At 37.5% G+C, this 20,814-nt stretch overlaps 2 protein-coding genes across 7 annotated transcripts; one reads left to right on the plus strand and one right to left on the minus strand.

Annotated features, from left to right (window-relative positions):
* The first annotated feature begins 1,817 nt into the window (after window positions 1-1,817).
* LOC100251915 (pentatricopeptide repeat-containing protein At5g56310) lies at window positions 1,818-7,175 on the plus strand. Of its 4 annotated transcripts, none has more exons than XM_059737300.1 (3): window positions 1,818-3,888; window positions 6,544-6,803; window positions 6,893-7,175. In XM_059737300.1, exon 1 carries the CDS (start codon window positions 1,867-1,869, stop codon window positions 3,595-3,597), a length of 1,731 nt encoding a protein of 576 aa, XP_059593283.1. In that variant the 5' UTR covers window positions 1,818-1,866; the 3' UTR covers window positions 3,598-3,888; window positions 6,544-6,803; window positions 6,893-7,175. The 4 variants fall into 4 exon arrangements, with proteins under 4 accessions (XP_059593283.1, XP_059593284.1, XP_019075855.1 ...); XM_059737301.1 differs by having other exon boundaries at window positions 6,544-6,797; XM_019220310.2 differs by having other exon boundaries at window positions 6,544-7,175.
* LOC100257047 (kinesin-like protein KIN-14T) lies at window positions 4,718-11,846 on the minus strand. Of its 3 annotated transcripts, XM_010653115.3 has the most exons (13): window positions 11,520-11,846; window positions 10,827-11,116; window positions 10,625-10,708; window positions 10,295-10,462; window positions 10,028-10,134; window positions 9,493-9,671; window positions 9,031-9,192; window positions 8,575-8,790; window positions 8,229-8,266; window positions 7,699-7,826; window positions 5,464-6,931; window positions 5,138-5,278; window positions 4,718-4,999 (listed from the first exon to the last, which is right to left on the minus strand). In XM_010653115.3, exons 2-12 carry the CDS (start codon window positions 11,059-11,061, stop codon window positions 5,163-5,165), a joined length of 2,901 nt encoding a protein of 966 aa, XP_010651417.1. In that variant the 5' UTR covers window positions 11,062-11,116; window positions 11,520-11,846; the 3' UTR covers window positions 4,718-4,999; window positions 5,138-5,162. The 3 variants fall into 3 exon arrangements, with proteins under 3 accessions (XP_010651417.1, XP_002283784.3, XP_059593282.1); XM_002283748.5 differs by lacking the exon at window positions 4,718-4,999 and having other exon boundaries at window positions 5,042-5,278; window positions 5,464-6,928; window positions 11,520-11,845; XM_059737299.1 differs by lacking the exon at window positions 4,718-4,999 and having other exon boundaries at window positions 5,042-5,278; window positions 11,520-11,845.
* Between the last annotated feature and the right edge of the window lie 8,968 nt (window positions 11,847-20,814).

Below are 20,814 nucleotides of genomic sequence, written 5' to 3' on the forward strand. Positions count from 1 at the left end.
TTATTCTTTCTTTGATACTCAACAAGAATCAAACATATAGTTTTTAAATACTTTACAAATGAATTACAAACTTTTTATATATACGTAGAACCTAAATCTTCTCTTTGTCTACAAATCTTCGCTTTTGGCTTTTCTAAGATTTTCCATCATGAGATTAATACAACTTGTTATGTCAGGAAATACTTTGATGTGATATGTTTACATCCACTAAGAGGGAAGAGATCAATTCATTATACAATAGAAAATTTGTAAAGAAAAAATATTAAACAAATACAACCTTGGAACCCTGAAACAATCTCATGTTTGCTCAAAAAGGGTTGGGATAGTTGGGCATGCAAGAATCAAAATTTGTAAAAACTCAAACTGCTCGCTTTGGAGTTCAACCATGTTGTCATCACATACTAAATAGAGAGGTGGAACATATGTTGCATATTCTTTATACTAGTGGGATTGAGAAATTTATAGATCAATAAAAGTAAATATGACGATTTAATAATTTAGGAAAATATTTTAATTGATTTTAGCAATCGTCCTGGTACTTAAAATAAAATTTACATTTGAGGATGAAAGAAATTAATGTGAGGAGAATTTTTTATTGGTATGCTCACTAATCTAGTTCTTTTCTTTCCATCAAAGTTTAGATTGACTTTCAGTCTCTAATGGTTGTTGATATTTTAACTCAATAACCTAGCCTCCTTTGGTAATTAAAAAAAGGGAGAATTATGTTTTGGGGGTAGATGGGCCCCCAAATTAATAAAAGGTCCATACAACTCTTCAAATTGAGCCCAAGACCCGATGAAAGTATGGAAATTGAGTTGAAGGATATCATCCTTCAATATTTCCAACAATGCCCTTTGTTGATTTTGAGAAAAAAAAAATTAATATTTTTGAAAAATACTTTTATTTAATTTAATATTTTAAAAAAATACTTTTATGTAATTTAATATTTTTTAAAAATAAATTTATTTAATTTAATATTTTTTAAAAATAAATTTATTTAATTTAATATTTTAAAAAATATTTAATTTAATATTTTTTTAAATACTTTAATTTAATTTAATATTTTTGAAAAAAAAAGTTTAATTTAATATTTTTGAAAAAAAAATTATTTAATTTAATATTTTTGAAAACTACTTTTATTTAATTTAGTATTTTTGAAAAAAAATTATTGAAAAAAAATTATTTAACTTAATTTTATAAAATATTTTATATGTGTTCTTAAAGGGTATATTTGTCCGTTACTATTTCATATCCTTCAACTCAATTTGAAGAGTTATATGGACCTTTTGTTAATTTTGGGGCTCATCTACCCCCAAAATATAATTCTCCCTTAAAAAAAATGGAAGTTTTTGAGCAATAAATTAAAAATATGAAAAACAACATAAGAATTTTTAATTAAACATAAGTATAAAAAATTATAATACCTTTACGATATTCCGAGAATAAGCTCCATTTTTTTGTAAAAGCTATTGAAATTATTCTTATCAACCGTGGTTAAAAAAAAATTAAAAAAAATTGCCAGTTTTTGAGATTTCAAACAGGCCTAGACCACCCCTCTCTTTTCTTTCTTCTAACTCTTCCCCTTGCCTTTTCACCCAGGCCTTGCATGCCTTGCCCACGTATCCTTTCGGCAGTGGAAGAGGCCTTTTTCGTAACTTTGATCTCCAGAATCCACATGTAAGGTAGCTAGAAATATCTTTGCATCTAGAGTCCGTTTAACAATATTTTAAAAAAAATACTTTTAGTATAAAAAATATTCATATATAAAAATAAAAAAAAGTATTTGATAAAATTTAATAAATATTTTAAAAAGGATAAATTGCATAATAGTTCAATCACTCATTACTCATTAGAGTGACAGCTTCCATGGTGCATTTGTTCCGACCATCCAGTAGCCATTGGAAGCGAGCCGTGCTGGAGCCTCTCCTCCTTCAAACATCTCGTGCCGCTTTATTCTCTACGGCTACTGCTGCTGCTGCATCTCCTTCCTACCACCTCCTTTCCTTGCTCAAACAGTGTTCCAACCTTAAACACTTACACCAGACTCATTGCTTCATGCTCTCTAGAGGCCTCGACCAGGATAACATCCTCCTTAGCAGATTCATTGAGGCCTGCTCCTCTTTGGGCTTCTCCCATTATAGCCACTCCATCTTCACCCACAAGACCCGACCAGATATCTATCTCTATAACACCATTATCAAGGCTCTTTCCAACCCTGAACTTGCCACAGAGGCTATTCTTCTCTACAACAGAATTCTAGCCTCCGATTTGCGATTCGACACCTACTCTTTACCCTTTGTGCTGAAGGCCGTTGTTCGTCTATTGGCAATCCATGTTGGGAGGCAGATTCACTGTCAGGCTATTGGGACTGGGCTAGTCAGTGACATTCACGTGGTGACCGCTCTCATTCAAATGTATTCGTCCTGTGGATGCGTTTCTGAGGCTCGGCAGCTGTTTGACGGAGTGTGTTTTAGAGATGTGGCATTCTGGAATGCAATGGTAGCTGGCTATGCCAAGGTGGGTGATGTTGACAATGCGCGACACTTGTTTGAGCGTATGCCTGAGAGGAATGTCATTTCTTGGACTGCTGTAATTGCAGGGTATGCTCAGATGGACAGACCCAATGAGGCAATCACAATGTTTAGGAGGATGCAACTTGAGGAAGTGGAGCCCGATGAAATTGCAATGTTGGCCGCACTCTCAGCTTGTGCTCATTTGGGTGCTCTCGAGTTGGGGGAGTGGATCCATAACTATATTGATAAACATGGATTGTCTAAAATTGTTCCTCTTAACAATGCCCTCATAGACATGTATGCAAAATGTGGTAAAATAGAGAAGGCCCTAGAAGTTTTCAAGAACATGGAGCATAAAAGCGTCATTACTTGGACTTCGATGATTGATGGGCTGGCTTTACATGGGCTTGGAAGAGAAGCCCTTGAAATGTTCTCTTGCATGGAAAGGAATAGGATTAAGCCAAATGAAATCACTTTTGTTGCCATCCTTTCTGCTTGTTGCCATGTTGGATTGGTAGAAATGGGCCGCTGGTATTTCAAATGCATGGGCACAAAGTATGGGATTAAACCAAAAATTCAACATTATGGCTGTATGATTGATTTACTTGGGCGTGCTGGTTTCCTCCAAGAGGCACAGGAACTAGTTAGGGGGATGCCATTTGAAGCCAATGCTCCTATATGGGGGTCCCTTCTTGCTGCTGCAAGAATCCATGGAGATGCTGAACTTGGGAAACAAGCTTTACAGCATTTGATCAAGGTGGAGCCCCATAATAGTGGAAACTATACACTTTTATCTAATATATATGCCACCCAAAGTAAGTGGAATGAAGCTGGGATGGTGAGGAAAGTGATGAGGGACACAGGTGTTAAGAAGATGCCAGGTGGGAGTTGCATTGAAGTAAATAACAGAGTTCATGAATTTGTTGCAGGTGACAAATTGCACCCTCAGTCTGAGAGGATATTTGAAGTTCTATGCAAGATAAACTTGCAGTCGAAGATAGCTATGTATGTACAAAAGGAACATGTTGAGATGCTTGAATCCAATAAGGAATCAGGATATATTTCTACTTCTATCTGTGCATGATCTTGTGTAGAACAGTCTCAAGAACCATTCAGACAAGAATGCAATATGAATTGATGGAGCTGCTGCAATCCCCAAGAAAAAAAAAACTAAAATGCACTTTATGTCGAAAGCCAAGTGAATCCAATTTATGTTGAAGATGTGTCTTTCAAGTGAACTAAGGTCTGTTGACAGGACAGTTGAACAAATTCAATGTTTGTTTAGTTCAAACGATAAGATCTAGAAATGGGCTTCACCTGATGTCTTGGTGTTTTGTCAAGATTTGCTGCATTTATGCTACTTTGTCTTGACCAGGTATGTTAATTGAAAATTGGTTTACTTAAGAAGCTGCTGCTTACCCTTTATATGCAGATATTGCTTTCTTCCCTTTCCTGATTCCTCATTCTGCAGTTTTGATATTTGTTCTTTCGGCCAAAGTTCACTTAGAATATTGTCTATGATAAAATTCTTGATGTTGATTAGTTTTTTCTCTGACGAGATAGGTGCTTGGGCCACTAAAATCCATCTTTCTTGAATTAAAGAGCCTGTTGAGAATGAAATAGCATCACGGGAAGAGATCCATGACATGTTCCTTGATAATTGACAGTTATCATAACACTTCCATATCTTCAGGAACCCAATTCTATTAGGGGTGTGGCATTATGTATTTGTTGGCCTTCATTATATATGTCATAAAGCGCTTGGAGGAATCAGATTTTTCTCAGCAAATTCTGAAAACATGAAAACATATAGTATTGGCAAAAAACTATATCCATAGGGCAGCAGGCTGATCGAATTATGTGGAGTCTCCTGAGATGAGGAAATAATGTTTCTTTCTTGCTTGGTAAAACAAACTTGTAAACAAGTTCTCAAGCCTTGGGAGTTTTCAGGTCATCAAATGTTATTTGAATTGTGCATGGAGATCTAAATTGTCAAATTTTAGGAAGCCTTTTCTGAAATAAGGGTGTATTTATGTTTGTATCTAATAAAGTCTTTCTAAAGCAGTTGTAAAAACAGAATGCTTAACAACCCCATCTTGTAGTCTCTTGTAGTGTAGGGTGGCTGAATTTGGCACTGCATTTGTTTATAGACTTCAGTCTTCATGACATCTAATATTGCACTTAGCAATTGTTTAAACAAAAAGTGAAATTGTTCTCAATATCCCTCAGATTTTTATATATTGTACTTTAATCTAAAGGAGCCTACTGGATACAGGCATAGAGATAAAAAAATAAATTAATATTTATACAGTCTCTGTGGCTGCTCAGTTTGTTTTACACTCATCCAGAAACCTTTGATTCTCTTTGTCCATCAAACAGAGAGTCCCAGCTGTATATGTTGGCATAGTGCTTCAAGGAAATAACTTGATGGGCTCACAAACTGTCACATATGTGCATGTTCCTTTTATTAATTTGGAGCCTGTTTCCTAGTAAATAAGACAGAAGGATCACTACAGTGAGTCAGTGTATATGTTTAATATCACCTTAATGTAAAGGTTTAACATCACCTCCTGATAATACATGCAGTAAATAGACAGTAAAGTTACTTTGGAAAGCTCAATAACCTATTGTCATCAACTTGGATCTACTTCACTGCATTAAACCATAGAAGAATTCATGTTCAAATCCCAAGTTCTCAAATCCCAATCCTAGAAGAGCACTGGCATAAAAAATCCGGATTTTCTGTTTGAGGAGATCACATATCCCTGTTGAAAATACAATAAGAACAAACTGTGAGTTCAACTAATATTTTTAATAACTTGTGGGGATAAGATGTTAGTTGTTTACTCAATTTCATATTTAGATTGAAGTCATCCTAAAATTAGGATTACTTGGAAGAGATGAACTTGGTCAGGAAATAAGATCACAGTTGGAACCTCAGAATTCTCACCTGTGCCCATATTTCCTTGTGATTCATCAAAGAACATGGTAAGATCTTTTGGCTTTGTGGTGTCCATAAATAAAGCTCTTTGAGATCTGAATCTGTGCAAGCAAGATCTTGTCCCTATTTCCAAGTGTTGAGAAGATACACATAAGCTTTCCTTTTCAGCATCTTCTACACTGTTGCTAGGCACTTGTGGACAATGTGATTTCAGTTCTGATATTGAGGTGGAGACATCCGAATCTTCTATAAGGTCAATACTACCATTATCCATATCAGGTGGATAAAAGTGGCAGCAATTGCTGTTGTTTAGCATGAAAGTGTCTGAACATTGTGTTTTGCCTGTTATTTCCTGGTTAATAGGTATTCCCTTCATCCTATTGTCCGTGTTCTGAATAAACCTAACACACAACACCTCAGGTGGAGTGAAAGGGCCAGTTTTGTCTTCCTCTACCAGTGGGCCATCAACCAAACCTTGTGTTTGAATCATATTTGTGCCATCAGTGGCATGAGAGGGATAAACAGAGTTGGGATTGGGGTTCTTACTGATAAAATCCTTCAACTCTGACACTGTTTTATCAATTGCCACCTCAGATATGAATGTTCCAGCTACCCCATCACCAGTCAGTTTCTCAATTTGATGGTCAGCAATAGTATTGATTGCATGCTCTTGATTATGTACTTTGTCATCTTGTAACTTTTCTGATATATTCTGCCCATTGCACTCATCTTTCTTCTCTGGATTAGGAATAGCAAGAACCTGTTTACTCCTATGCATGTAACTTCTAATAGTTGGTTCATTTTTATGTAAATGAAGCCAATTGTCAACCTTCGAGAATTTTGTGGAATCAAGTTTATCTGTCTTTCTATTTCCACATTCCTCAGTATGACTGAAGTGAGCCTTTTTACGAATTGAACTCCTTAGCAAGTTTTCCCGTTCTGGAAAAACAACCATTTTGACATCACACTCCGATGTGTCTTGACTGTATTCTGTTTCATTATCTGCACTGCATTTTAAGTTCAAGCCTGCCAAGCAGCTAGTTCTGGAAATACTGTGATCTGAGCTGTATTCTGAAATACCTTTTACAGGGAAACTTACAGATTCGGCATGGCGAGACAATGCTTTTCTCCTCCTTGCAGAGGCAGGGCCTTTCTTTTCTGAATTTTCATGATCTATTCCAGATTTTCTTCTACTGCAAATAGTTGGCCTCATAAATCTTGGTATCCTTGGTATGGGAGCTGCTGTAACATCCCCAGTCCTGTTACTAATAATTTCTACTTTAGATTGTGGCTCTTCCATAGATGGATGGGAAGCTTCCAGTTGCTCATTGGAAGATGATATGGTCCTCGTGAGATTTTCTAATCTTTCATTCAACTTATCAATCTTTCTTCTAATATTTTGACGTTCAGCTTCAATCCATTCAATCTTCTGCTGCAGATTGGTCATTGCAAGTTCCTTCTGGTCCCTTATTTCCTGCTTTCCAATTGTTGAACACAGTAGCAAGAACTAAATTTCAGATTTAAATTTACAAGGAGACGGAAGCATTTTTCTGCATGAGGCCACAAGATGAGATATCTGAGATGGAAATTCTAGAAGTCCCCAAATACATCAATAGTTAGAGTATTTGTATTGATCAGTGTTCTGTTCCAGATGCATTCCCTTTTGATGTATTTTTTATACTTCTGAATAGTATAATAGCATGTTTTCTCAGTTTTCTTAATGTATGTGCATCAGAAAAATGTTTAATGTGAAATACAGCTGCTTCAAAACCATAGTATGAAGAATAATAGTGTAACTTATACAAAAAAAAAAAAAAGTACGAAGAATAATTGTGTAGTGACTGCATGATTGAACTCTCTTTTTCCCTCTATTACATACTCATTGATTTAGTTAGCACAAATTGTAATATGTTACTAATTTCTTTTTCATGTAATGTGTTGTATTGTTAATGTCCATTCCTCAAAAGATTAATGGTCTAATCCGCAACTACCACAGATAATGTGTTACTTTTCTTGATGGGGATTATATGGATGAACAACTTGGCGACCTACCCTGTCCTATAACAAGTTGTTCACAATCTTATCATGGTATAAAGGTATTATATAACATGTTTATAGTTCGATACCATTTTTTGAGTTTCATTGCTAGGATAGTCTATATAACGCCAGACTCATTACTCAGAAATATGGACCATACAGTTATTTGAAAGGCGGTTTAAGAAATGCAACATTAAGTTAACTTACAGTTGATTCCTCAGAAACAAGGTGAATGCTTCGCACCCGTGTTGCAAAATTCAAAGAACAGACTGTCTCACACAGATCTTCTTCTTTGGGACTGACATGGACAAGCATCAATGTTTTTGAATCCTCTCCTGTAAAGAAGATACAGAATTAAAGTAAAGAGGAATATCTGAATCAAGATGTAGAAATGGAAAAATCCATGCACATGACCTGTGCACTGACAACGCTAGGTCTTCTGCTTAGATAAAAGTGGTCATCGGGTGAGAAGATACTTTCCTGGCTAGTTTTTGTAATTATTATGGCATGCAGAAGACTCAGACAAGTTTAATCTTGTTCTATCCTAGGTGGCACTTCTGGAATAACAAGAACAAACTTACTGCATCTCTACCTAACGTATGGAGGAAGATTTGTTTTACTTCTTTCCTCTCTTGAATATACCTCTTTAAGTATATAGTAAGACTATTGTTTAGTCACTGGCTAGTTGGTTCATGATGAACAGAAAATATGGAGTTCAGTGAAGAAGAATATATTACCGAGGGAATCTTTAAGAACTTGTGTCAGCTTGCTATTCCTGTCAAAAGTGAAAAACTTCTAATTCAGGGTTTACTCTATAATGCTGGGGGAGTTCCACTGGCTAGTGAACCCTAATTGACAGATTGAAACCTTGACAAATGAAGCATTAACATTCTATATAATGTTTGGAAGCTTGTAGTTTGCTTTAAAATCTTTCTGCTTTTCTTTCTTATACTAAGAGTGGGTTGCCATAAAGCAAGTTGGTTTTATGGCAAGTCACTTCTTTGCTTTGGTTCATTCTAACCAAACCAAGTGTACTTTGGATAGCTTTCATGAAATTAACAAATATGAGGAATTTTTTGTTGCCTGTAGGGTATGTGGCGCCTTTTTCTTTGGAGCGCATTGATGACATGTCCAAGCGCTGAAAGTGATAGATTGATGGCTTTTCCTTCTTCAAGTCTTCTCCCAGATGCCTTTGTCTTCAGCACTCGCTCGCTTCCCCCAAGGTCAACCATCCATATTTTATTTGTTTCTCTTCGTCTCTCAGGTGCGTCAGAACAAGTCATTGTTATGCGAATCATGCTGCAAGGAGCAGTGATGATGAAATAGACAAATTCAGAACCCAGGAAATATTGTAATTCCCCACTAACCAGTCTCTAAAATCCGTGTCCCGAACCTAGAGCAGATCTCTTTTGTAAATGAAATTTTGGTTTTCAAGCTTTACCATGGTTTTGAGTCCTATCAATTGGGTGTTGTATGGCCTCTTATCCAACTACTATGTCAAAGAACATGCCTCATAATTCTCATCAGGGAAGTAATTACCAGTGAGATCTGCTTGACGCTATGTTAGAATTTGTAGAAGCAGTTGATCTGAACCGACGTCCTAATCTGTACAGACTTAGAGCTTGATTAAAATCACTCACTTGGATGGAAACAAGGTTGTCAATCTCAATCCCTCCCTTTGGATCTGTATGGACTGAGAGGCTGTACATTGAAATTGTAAAGTTATTTTAGAAAGCATTTCTTTGTAGCATCTAAGAAAATAAGCATAGAAGGAAAAGAGTACTCATTCATGCCAATTCACTTTGGTTGTGTTAATGGTGAAAATGAGAGGTTCAATTAGTTGAAGCCAGCATTTGAGAATCATATCTAGTGATGTTCTAGTACTGCTTTAATAGTAGGAATTCGTATACAAGTGGATTGAGTTGATTAGAAACAACCAACCATCTAGATGTTATACATTTACAACTATCCAACATAATGTAAAGTAAAATGCATACTTACCTTGGTGGCAGGGGATCTGTTACTTTTGTTGACTGAGGGACAAGCAAGTCTTTGAGATTTCCCAAGTAAATCTCAAGCATACTGAAACTGAAGAGAAAAGCATGGTTACTATCCACTGCTTGCTTAAACAGAACCTCCATTGCGCGGGGCACTACTCCTGGACAATCCGGAGTACCTTCCTATGATTTAAGGCCAACAACAGTTACAGTTAGAACAGTGAACTGTACATGGGTTATCCTGAAATGATCAATGTGGACTCTTAAAGCTATAAAAACTGAATTTGGAAAGTCAACTAATCATAGTTCCCATCAGGCGTGAATATCAAAAGGGCGTCATTCTTCTTGTTCTGTAGAAATGACAGTCAGTTCTAGGTAACCTCTTTGGCTAAATCATGGTTTTCCCTGAAGATTAGGTTAGAATCTCTGGTGATTTCTGTGATCTGGGGCCTAAAATTGGCTTGGTTGGCTGTTTTTTTAGTCGAATTTTTATGATTCTTCAGCTCTGAATTATGTTACTAGCTGAATGTGATCCTCACCATTGTGTAAGTTTTCCCTGTGCCTGTCTGCCCATATGCAAAGATGCATGCATTGTAGCCATCCAGGGCAGTTTTGATGACTGGCTCAACTTCCAAAAAGACATCATCTGAAATTTTAAACCATCAAGATTCAAAACCAGCGATTTCAATAAAACACTCATGTCAGAGGCATTGGCTTTGATAAATAGGTATCTGTGCACTACGCCAAGGAGAAGAAGAAAAAGAAGCAAAAATCACGAGGAAAATTTGATGTACTAACTCAAGCACCTTGTGATGAACCCGGGTGGAAAACCTTGTCAAAGCTGTAACGTTTACTCTTATTCTCAGCAAGTTTTAGCAGCGCATTACTTGAATCTAAAGTTACGACGGTACTTAAATGGCTGGAATTCTCCCCCACAGTGATGGGTCTGATTCTACAAAACACTCGAATGTTCCCTGCAAGGACAAAGGAAAATGATAGAACATTTTTAGATTGATTACAGCCTGCTGTCCAAAGACTTCAGCTTTGGGAGAAGCCAAAGCCAAGTCTTCCTCAAAGTAGCATCATGTTATGTGCCCTAGTGTCGTTTGCTTTCAGTTAAAGACAATGTGACTAACCTTTCAAGTCCAGAAATTCATTTAGAACCTGCCTTCTCTGAATGTTCAACTGGTTTATGTATGCAGTTAAGGCAGCAAGTTCATCTATCCACAGGAGACAAAAAGGGAAAAAGTTAAAGGCTAATTTAGAGTGACCCACCAATTCTCAACGAACACACACACACACATATATATATATATACACGAGGAACAAAGGATCCACCTTTAAGCTTCAAAATAATAGTGCCTGAATTAACCTCTTTGTCATCAAAGGAATTTGTTGTTTCGGACTTTGCAGGTTTTATCCTATCAGTGCGTGGTTCTTCTGATGGTAAACTCTTTATAATATCACTAACCGAATCAGCCCAGCTGGAAGTAAGATTTGCCTTTAATCCTAAGAGAGAACGAATCGATTCAGCAAGGTTACCAACAGGTTTTCTCGTATCCATGTTCATCATCTTCAAAGGATGGGTCCTCCCTCCTCTCTTCTGTCTTCTAATCGATGTTCATATCCTACAAAAGAAAATCTAGATGATAAAGAGTTTTCTCTCTTCCAAAAATAGGTAGAAAGAACCAGTAATCTGTTTCTATCATACAAGTTCAAATGGTAATGACTCTATCCATTATTTTCTTACCATTCTAGTCGATGTAGAAGCATGAAAACTCCAACTGAAGTGATATGTAATACAATTTTTTTTTTAGAAAGGAAAAAACAGAACAGAACAAGAGGTTGTTGGAGAAACATAAATGAAGCTCATGATTTGTCCCTTTGTGAGCAACTATATCAACTTGCTCTAGTCTATTTTCAAAAGAAAAGCACTCCCACAAGAAAATGAAAACCAAAAATGCTGCCAAGAAAAAATGACACCAAATTTTCTGGGTTTTCCAGAAATGGAAGAACTTGGAGGATGAGTACCTTGAATCTGGTTGAGGCCTAGCACTTTAAATCTCCTCCAAGCTAATATGAATCTCAGAGCAAGTTAGCTTGATGGGCTAAGCAATCTCCTACAGTCGGATTCTTCCCAAGGGCAGTCCCTGACGTTTAACAGAATCAAACCTTTTGAATGAAAAAATGGCCATTTCCAAGAATTTAGAGGCTTATGATTAAAGAACAGAGAAGCAAAGGGAGTAGTTGAACAACAGGAAGGTTTTCTTTTTTTTTTTTTCTTTCTTTCTTTTTTTATCTTTTGCTGGAAAAATAATTTATGCCCCCTGTTCAAATGATTTAACACATGGGAAAACAGACTGCAAACCATGTGAAATCATCAAAGAAAACAACATTTGCTTGGGGTGTTATACAGATAATCGTAGTTGGATTCTTGCTTCTGGACAAAATAGTGAAATACCTTGTCCTGCATGAGTCAGAAAGAGAAAGAGAAAGAGAATGAGAAAGAGAAAGAGGAGTCTCCTGATGGTAAGGGTCACATCATGAATTGAAGCATTGATGCATTTCACTCATTGAAGAATCTGCATTTCATCTACCATTAATGAATCATTTAGAGCTCACCAACCATGACCTTTCCAATCTCTTTTAACTTTCAATATTTCATCCTTCTTCATTGGGTGTATTTTATGTGTAAACTACGCCAGCATAGACCAATCACTTTGCAAGGGAAAATTCCATTCCAACTTACGATAATAACCCGAACAACAAGAAATAAATAATCATTATTTTATTACTACAATGTAGTTTTTGATCTTGTACTATGAATATCTGTTGAGGGACCATACTATATATCTCTGTAATCAAAATAACTCAACTGCTGGCAACATTCACTTGATGCCAAAGTAATAATTTAGAGGATCTGACCATCCAGCTTACTCAACCTGAATTAGAAAAAGTAACCCTGGTGAGCTTCAGATTTGGGGTCCCCATCAGATCCAGATGTTCCATTCCTTTAGGGGTAAAAAGACACATATGGGGTGGTTTCACCAAGTTCAGATATAATTTATAGGCTGTTTGCCATTAGTACTAAACCCTTGTGGTCCAATGATGCTCCCCCTTCCCCTATTATGGAAGTGTCTTGCCCACAATTGGCTGGTATGTGATGTTCTAATAATAGATTCTCGCGGGGTGGTAGGTAACCGTAAATAAAATCAATGATGACATGAGGTTTTTCCTTCTTTCTTTTTTTTTTTCCATATATACCTTGTACATACTTCATCATATATTGGAGCCGTCGATGTCTGGAACCAAGGCATACAGGAGGCATTTGATGTAATAAACATCAGACATCTCTTTAAGAGGGTGGGAAGTAATTTATAGTGAATTTCTTCCATGAAACCGACATATAGAGAGTGTTCATCAAATTTTGTGTGTTGGTGAACATGGTGGGACCTTACTACTTGATGTAATAAATGACAAAATAAATGCATGGACCCGTGGGTTGGGAAGGCCGCATCTCCTTCTGCCTTCAGGTATAGGAAGCTGGTAAGTGGTAAGGGAGCTTTTACCCAAAATGCCATATGTATAGAAATACAAAATTGCCTTTCTGTGGATGTCTTCCCTAAGAAAAGTTCTGTGCAGGAAGAAACCAAGGCAACCATCCCTGGCTTGCCATGCACCATGATATTATGTATACATGGTAAACTGATGTCTTTAAAATATAAAGTTTACCTGGAGGGGATGAAAGAAAAAGAAAATCAGTGAGTCAAGTACTAAGAGAAAAAGGGTGGACAAAGTGTAAAAGATCAATGCCCACAGCATAGGGAAAGAATGTTGGATGTTGCCTCTCTTTTAAATAAATTAGCCATGAACATCCCTACAATCCTCAGCATATAAGAACTTACAATGGCCAAATAAAAATGAGAATTATTCTTAAAAGGCTCACAAGAATTTCAAATTTGATGGGATTTTACACCAATATGGAGTGGATATGTCATTTTAAAGCTGTGCATTGAGTTAGAAGTATGACTCCATCTTAAAAGCAACATGTTATTGGAGGATATCTGGCCTTTGCTTAAATATCTAGCCTTGAATCTGATGGAAATGGTCGTCAAATTTTAGTGCATTTCCAGCTTGAACAGTGAAAATGGAAAATATAATTAAGGTTATACCAGTGAGGAAATCAATCCATTCTTTGTAATATAGGTGAACACAAAGACACAAGAAGCCCTGTAGGAACCATCAATCCAATTTTATTTACTTAAATTATAGAGATGGGAACAGTGTAGCAAGGAAGGAAAAGAAAAGAGCACCGAAGGCCTTGCATGCAAGACGAGAAAGAAACTTGCAGCCAAAAACAACGTACCAGCTTTGTCGAGCTGAATCCCTTTTAAAAGAACAAAATAACACATGAGCTGGCAAGTCATCTAAGGCTGCATCATACTTTCAAAGCCTACAAGCAAGGCCATTGATGTGAAGAAAAGGAAATTAAATATGTTGGAGAAGAAGCTGTTATATATATATACATATAGATTAATCCAAGAGCTAGCTAGGTAGCAGTAGCCAATGTAATTAACCAATGTAATACATGCATATGCATGAGAGAGTGAAGAGATAGATGAAGAGAAATGAAAAGAAATGGAAGTTCCAGCTTGAGTTAAATCACTGGAATGCAAGAGAGGAAATTAAAGGGATGAATTAGGAGTAATATCACTTAAAATCTACAAATTTGCATTATCTTCAACCAGTATGTGGGAGATGAGGACAGATCTCAGAGGACCCAGATATATCATATATATGGTCCAATAAGATATAGAGCAAAGGATAAGGTTCCCTTCACTTCCCCACTCTCCTTTCCTCCCCTTTCCTCCTTGCCATATATACCTCAAAATTAAAACAAAACTTCCAAGTCAATTTAGAGGAAACCCACACCCCACTTGCATGCAGAAGTTGTAGGAGTTGAAAGAACTAAGGCAGCTGCTGATGCTGGGGCCATTTTGCATGGAAAGAAAACAGATTCAGGAGTTCTGTTGAGGGAGGTGCTGAAAGATACTCTCGTGGGAAGAGAGGGATCTCAACAAGATCAAACACCGGCTGAATTGGATATTTTCCCCTCCTTTATGACACTGACTTCAAAAATAGTGGTATAGCTAAGAATCCTTCTTTATATCTCTAACCCCACAGGTAGACGAAAGACCCTTGGTCTGCACAGCACAAAGGGAATAGTGTCTCCTGTCAATTTCCAACTCCAAGATTGAGTGTGGCAATTTTACGAACCAGAGACTTGAGTCATAGCAAAGTACGAGATAAACTTATCCCTGGACGTAGATGCGGGTCTCACTGCGCTAGCAGATGACTGTAACATCAAGGATAGCGCGGAAGAAATTAAGGGAATGAGACAAAGGACCATCTGTTAAACGTGAAAGAGAGAAAGAGTTAACCATTTTGGAGAAATGAATTGAATAAATATATATATATATATATATATATACACATATATATAAAAGTTAATGAATGTTAAAATCAAATGCAGTAAGAGAAATATATGATATTGATTGAGGAGAACAAGGCCACTGCAGCCAATGGTTTGCAGTGGATCTTTTAGATGTATTTTTAGACAGGAAGGTGATGGGAGCAGTGAAGTGAAACACAGATCACCCAGAGTTCAAAAATATCAAACTGAAGATACAACAAAGGCGAAGACAAGACCCCAGACAAAAGCTCAACATTTTTATCCGTCAGTGAATGATTCTGTCCGTCAGGGTGGTATTTGTGGAAGCCTCATGGCCAAGAAATATGACCTAATGAAACCCTTTTTGGCATGTGGCAGTTTATGATTCAGTGGACCTTTATGATACGGCAGAATGACCCTTGGTAATACTAATAATATTTTCAATTTTTTAATATATATAGAAGTGCTATTAACTGTGATTACTATTTTTCTTTTTCACACTAGGATGGTCCCCAACCTGAATGATGAAGGTGTATGAAGTGGAGTCCCCTTGAAATTTATAGAATACCGAATGTTGAAGTAAAGAGAGAATTATTGAGAAACAATGGTTTAACTTTTCTATTAATTAAGAATGAATATATATACACAAAACCTAAAACACAAAAAATAGGAAACAAACCTAGAATTAAGGAATTACAACAAAAATAGGAAACAATCCTAGAATTAGGGAATTACAATTAAAAATAGGAAGTTACAACTAATTACAAGAATTTGAAAATAGAAAGAAAATCTATTGTAATGAATTCTTTAATATGCCCCCTCAAGATGGAGCTCCAGAGGAGACTCCAATCTTGACCCGTAATTCTTGGAAGCGGTTTCGTGGAAGCGATTTAGTAAGAGCGTCGGCAAGTTGATCTGCTAAGGAAACATGAGTAACACGAAGAACACCTGATTGAACTTGACCCGAATAAAGTGATAGTCAATTGCCACATGTTTCATGCGCGAATGAAAGACTGGATTAGAATAGAGATAGGTGGCACCAACATTGTCACAATAGATAACAGGCGGTGTAGGTAGAGTGACGCCAAGCTCTATGAGAAGGGAACAAATCCAACTGATTTCTGAAGTAGTAGCGGCAACGAATCAATACTCGGCCTCCGTGGATGACCGAGCAACTGTACGTTGTTTCTTGGATGACAACCAAGATAGACAATATAGGCACTCGTAAAGGTATAGTCATCTTTGTTGCCAACCCAATCTGCATCTGAGAAGGCATGAAGAGAAAGTGTATTTGCCTTATGAAGAAATAATCCATGAGTCAATGTCCCACACAAATATCGAAGCAGTCGTTTTGCAGCATTCCAATGTTCAAACGTCGGGCAATGCATGAATTGGGATAGCTTGTTAATAGCATATGATATGTCTAGGCGAGTGAGGCAAAGATACTGTAGATTGCCAACAAGGGTTCTATATTTTGTGCAATTAGTCAGAGTTGTACCTGAATGAAGTGTGAGATTTCCATCTGTAACAAGTGGTGTAGCAACAGGTTTTGCACCAGACATTTTTGTCCGGGCAAGAAGATAAAAAATGTAGTGCCTTTGAGTAAGCAACACACCAGATGGAGTGGTAAGAACCTCAGTGCCGAGAAAGTAGGACAAGGCGCCAAGATCCTTGATTGAAAATCTTTGTGCCATGAGGTCAATGTAGTGTTGAATAATATTGGTGTCAGTACCTGTGATAATAATGTCATCCACATAAACAAGTAAATATATAGTAATGTCACCTGAGTGGAGAATGAATAGAGAAGTGTCTACATGAGAGTTTGTGAACCTAGACTCAATGAGGAACTGGTGAAGTTCAAGATACCAAGCCTGTGGGGCCTGCTTTAGTCCATATATAGTCTTATTTAATTTGCATACTTGTGTTGGATTGTCTCTATCAACAAATCCCAAAGGCTAGGCCATGTAGATATCTTCGGAAAGATGGCCTTGAAGAAAGACATTATTAATATCCAACTGTCACAATTGCCAACCTTTACTTACTGCCAGACTTAGAACAAGTCGTATTGTTGTTGGCTTGATAACCTGACTAAAGGTGTCATGATAATCCACGCTAGGTCGCTGATGAAAACCTTTGGCAACTAATATGACTTCGTATTTGTCAATAGAGCCATCAAGAATCCGTTTAATACGAAAAACCCACTTACATCCAACAAGATTCTGCATAGAAGTAGATGGAACAAGCTCCCAAGTTCCATTTCGAACAAGAGCATCAAATTCATCATTCATGGCTTGTCTACATTTGGGATCGGTTAGGGCTTGGTTAATAGTATGAGGCTCATTGTCTGATGGTTGAGAAAAGACAGCAGTGAGATTCATCTTGGTTAGGAGTTTATGAATGTTGTTTTTGGCTCTAGTGGTCATGGGATGGGTATTTTGATGGGTGGATGGAGCTGTGGTTGAAGCAGAAGAGGTCTCAGAATTGTGTGGTTCTGGTGGTAAACGGTCAATTGGTGAAGAGGGGCGGTAGATTGGTTGGGCATTTTGGGATGGATGTTGACACGAGGAATCCCTTTGTGGAGACGTATTGAGTGAGACATTTGAAATAGTTAGAGTTTAGACGGGTGGAAGCCAATTGGAAATGAGCTCTTGGGTGGGACGAGCTAGATGGGATTGGTGAGTGGTAAAAGGAAAAGTGTTTTCAAGAAATTTGACATGAAGAGAAAAATAAGTTTTAGAGGTGGACAGATCAAGACAGATATAGGCACTTTGTGTTGAAGAGTAACCAAGAAAAACACAAGGAGTGGAACGAAAGTCAACTTTATGTTGAGAATAAGGACGAAGTCATGGATAACATAAGCAACCGAACACCCGAAGTTTAATGTAGTTGGGTGGAGACTCAAAGAGTTTGTCAAAAGGATATGAGAGATGTAGTGTGGGTGTGGGCATACGGTTGATGAGATATACAGCAGTGGCAAAGGCGTAAGTCCAAAAAGTTAGAGGCATCGATGCATGAGTGAGAAGAGATAGACCGATTTCAACAATATGGAGATGACGTCGTTTAGAAATACCATTGTGTTCAGGTGTATGTGGTGGTGTAGTAAGATGAGATATACCATTGGTGGAGCGAAAATTATCAAGGGTTTGATATTTGCCACCATTATCTGAATAGAGGGTAACAATTCAGTGTTTAAATTGGTTTTCGACGAATGCCTTGAAGCGCACAAAGACATCATACACATGGGATTTCCATTTAAGGGGATGATACCAAATATGCCGTGTATAATGATCAACAAAAATAACGTAGTACTGAAAACCATCAACAGAAGAAACAGGAGAGGTTCATACATCAGAAAAGAGAAGTTCAAGTGGATGGGATGAGGTTAAGGTAGAAGAAGAAAATGAAATTTTATGACTTTTATTACATGAACAGACATTACAATGTGTAAAAGAGGATAACAGACTAGACAATGGTAAAGAAAACTTAGAGACAATATTTTTCATAATAGTAAATGATGGATGACCTAGTCTAGAGTGCCACTCGGACGAAGTGGTCTTGACACTAGAAAATGCAAGCAACGGTGAAGAGGTAACAAAAGGGAATGTAGTCGGCCACTCATATACGTCATCCTTAGGTTCACCCATCAAAAGGATTGCCCCCGTGTTTAGATCCTTCACCTGAAAAGCAGAGGGTGAGAATTCAACATAAACATGGTTATTAGTGCAAAATTGATAAATTGAAATTAAGTTATTTTGCATGGAAGGGACACAAAAGACGTTTTGTAAAGTAAAGGTGCGAGAGGAAATAAGTATGGTGATAGAACCGGTATGTGTGATGGGAAGGGTCAATCCATCGCCGATCATGATATCATCATATCCTTGATACGGGCTATGAAGAGAGAGATTGCTCAAGTCAGACATAATGTGGTGAGATGCTTCACTATCCAGCAACCAAGTAGGAATAGTGTTGTTGCCAAGAACAACATGATTGGCTCGTGGTTGCCAAGGCGTGGAAGGGCGATATCCCTGAGTGCCTTGAGGACGAGGTGTTGGGGATTGTTGATTAGTGACAAGCCGAAACATCGAGCATCGCTTGGCAGTGTGTCCTTGAATACCGCATGCTTGACAACGACCCAAATAAGGTTTGGGTTGACGTTTATCATGAGGAGAAAACGCAGTGGTAGGGTCTGGTTGTTGTGGAGTGGTGGTTGGTGGACGCCAATTTGGACGATTCTGGAAGGCTGTAGGATTTGCCGTTGATGGTAGCGATAAAGGAGATGATTGAGTGGTCTGAAGAGATGCTTCTTTGTTGAGAAGTTTATCATAGAGCTCAACAAAAGAAATTGACGTGTCACGGGCATTAATTGCATCAATAACGGATTTATACTCATCACTTAGTCCTTCAAGAACCCGATCAATAAAATCCTCATCATCAATTGGCTTCCCCAAAATGGCAAGTTCATCGGCACGAGTTTATCGTCTGCATGTATTCACTAATTGATTTTGAACCCTTGATACATCGCTTTAATTGTTCCTTCAATTGTTTAATATGACCACGAGATGGTTTAACATAGGTATTGGCTAAGGTTTTCCATGCATCAAGGAAAGTGGTGGTGCGGGCAATAAGCGATTGTAGTGAAACAGAGATAGCACCAAGGAGAGCGTTAAAGATGAGACAATCCTGACGCTTCCAAGTTGTATATGCTGGATTTGGGGATGCAACACCAGTGACGATGATGGTGGGTGGTGGTGGAGTATGAGCGTCATCAATGAAGTGATGAAGATCATAACCTTCAAGAAGAGATTGGATTTGAAGGCTCCATGTGAGATAATTGGTGGATGACAATTTGGTGATATTGGAGAGATTAATTGTAAGGAGGGGATATTGAGGATCTTGGGAGTTTTGGATAGTGATAGGATCGTTGGTAGAAGAGAATGATGCACTAGAAGCCATTAAGGAGAAGGAAAAAAAAATATGCCCAAGAAGATTAGGCTCTTGATATCATGTTGAAGTAGAGAGAGAATTATTGAAAAACAATAGCTTAACTTTTCCATTGATTAAGAATGAATATATATACACAAAACCTAAAATACAAAAAATAGAAAACAAACCTAGAATTAGGGAATTACAACAAAAATAGGAAACAATCCTAGAATTAGCCCAAAACACAAAAATAGAAAACAATTCTAAAATTAGGGAATTACAACGGAAAATAGGAAGTTACAACTAATTACAAGAATTTGAAAATATAAAGAAAATATATTGTAACAAATTCTCTAATACCGAGCATGGACTTTCAAAGAATTTTCTAGTACTTTGCAATGAACCAATGTGCCTAGCTCCACAATTAGGAAACTGGTTTTATGGGCATAAAATGTGCTCTAACATCTGTTCTGTGGACAATGATGAAGACCCCCATGCCTCCCATGCTGCTCAACCTAAAATTTCTTGTCTCGCACTCTCACCTGAGGAAGCCTGTCTCCAACCTTTAAATCCATTCCATCTTATTGATGATGAGGGGATTGTGCAAAGTTGATGTTGGATTCTCCAAATCTTTTAGAGAAGTGATGACTGACATCCTTAATCCTTGCCCATAGGTGAATGTTGGAGATGCCCTCTGGGAACTTGGGAGTAGGTGGATCATACGTTGGCTTGCGGACGAAGTGAGAATGAGAAACAACCTCCAAACTTGGCATGTGACACTAACTTCCTATTTTCAGCAGGACGGCCTCAGAAGTCCTGACCGGGGTTAGGCAGACCTAACCCAGGATCAGGAAAGATAAGATTGTTTATATTCAAGGGCACCATCTTAATTTATCATCCGCCTTTCCCATTTTTCTCTCTTTTTTCGTTTTTTTTATAAGGCAATTTAAA

The sequence above is a fragment of the Vitis vinifera genome, chromosome 6 (genome assembly GCF_030704535.1).
Source record: "Vitis vinifera cultivar Pinot Noir 40024 chromosome 6, ASM3070453v1".
In the NCBI taxonomy this organism is placed as follows: domain Eukaryota; kingdom Viridiplantae; phylum Streptophyta; class Magnoliopsida; order Vitales; family Vitaceae; genus Vitis; species Vitis vinifera.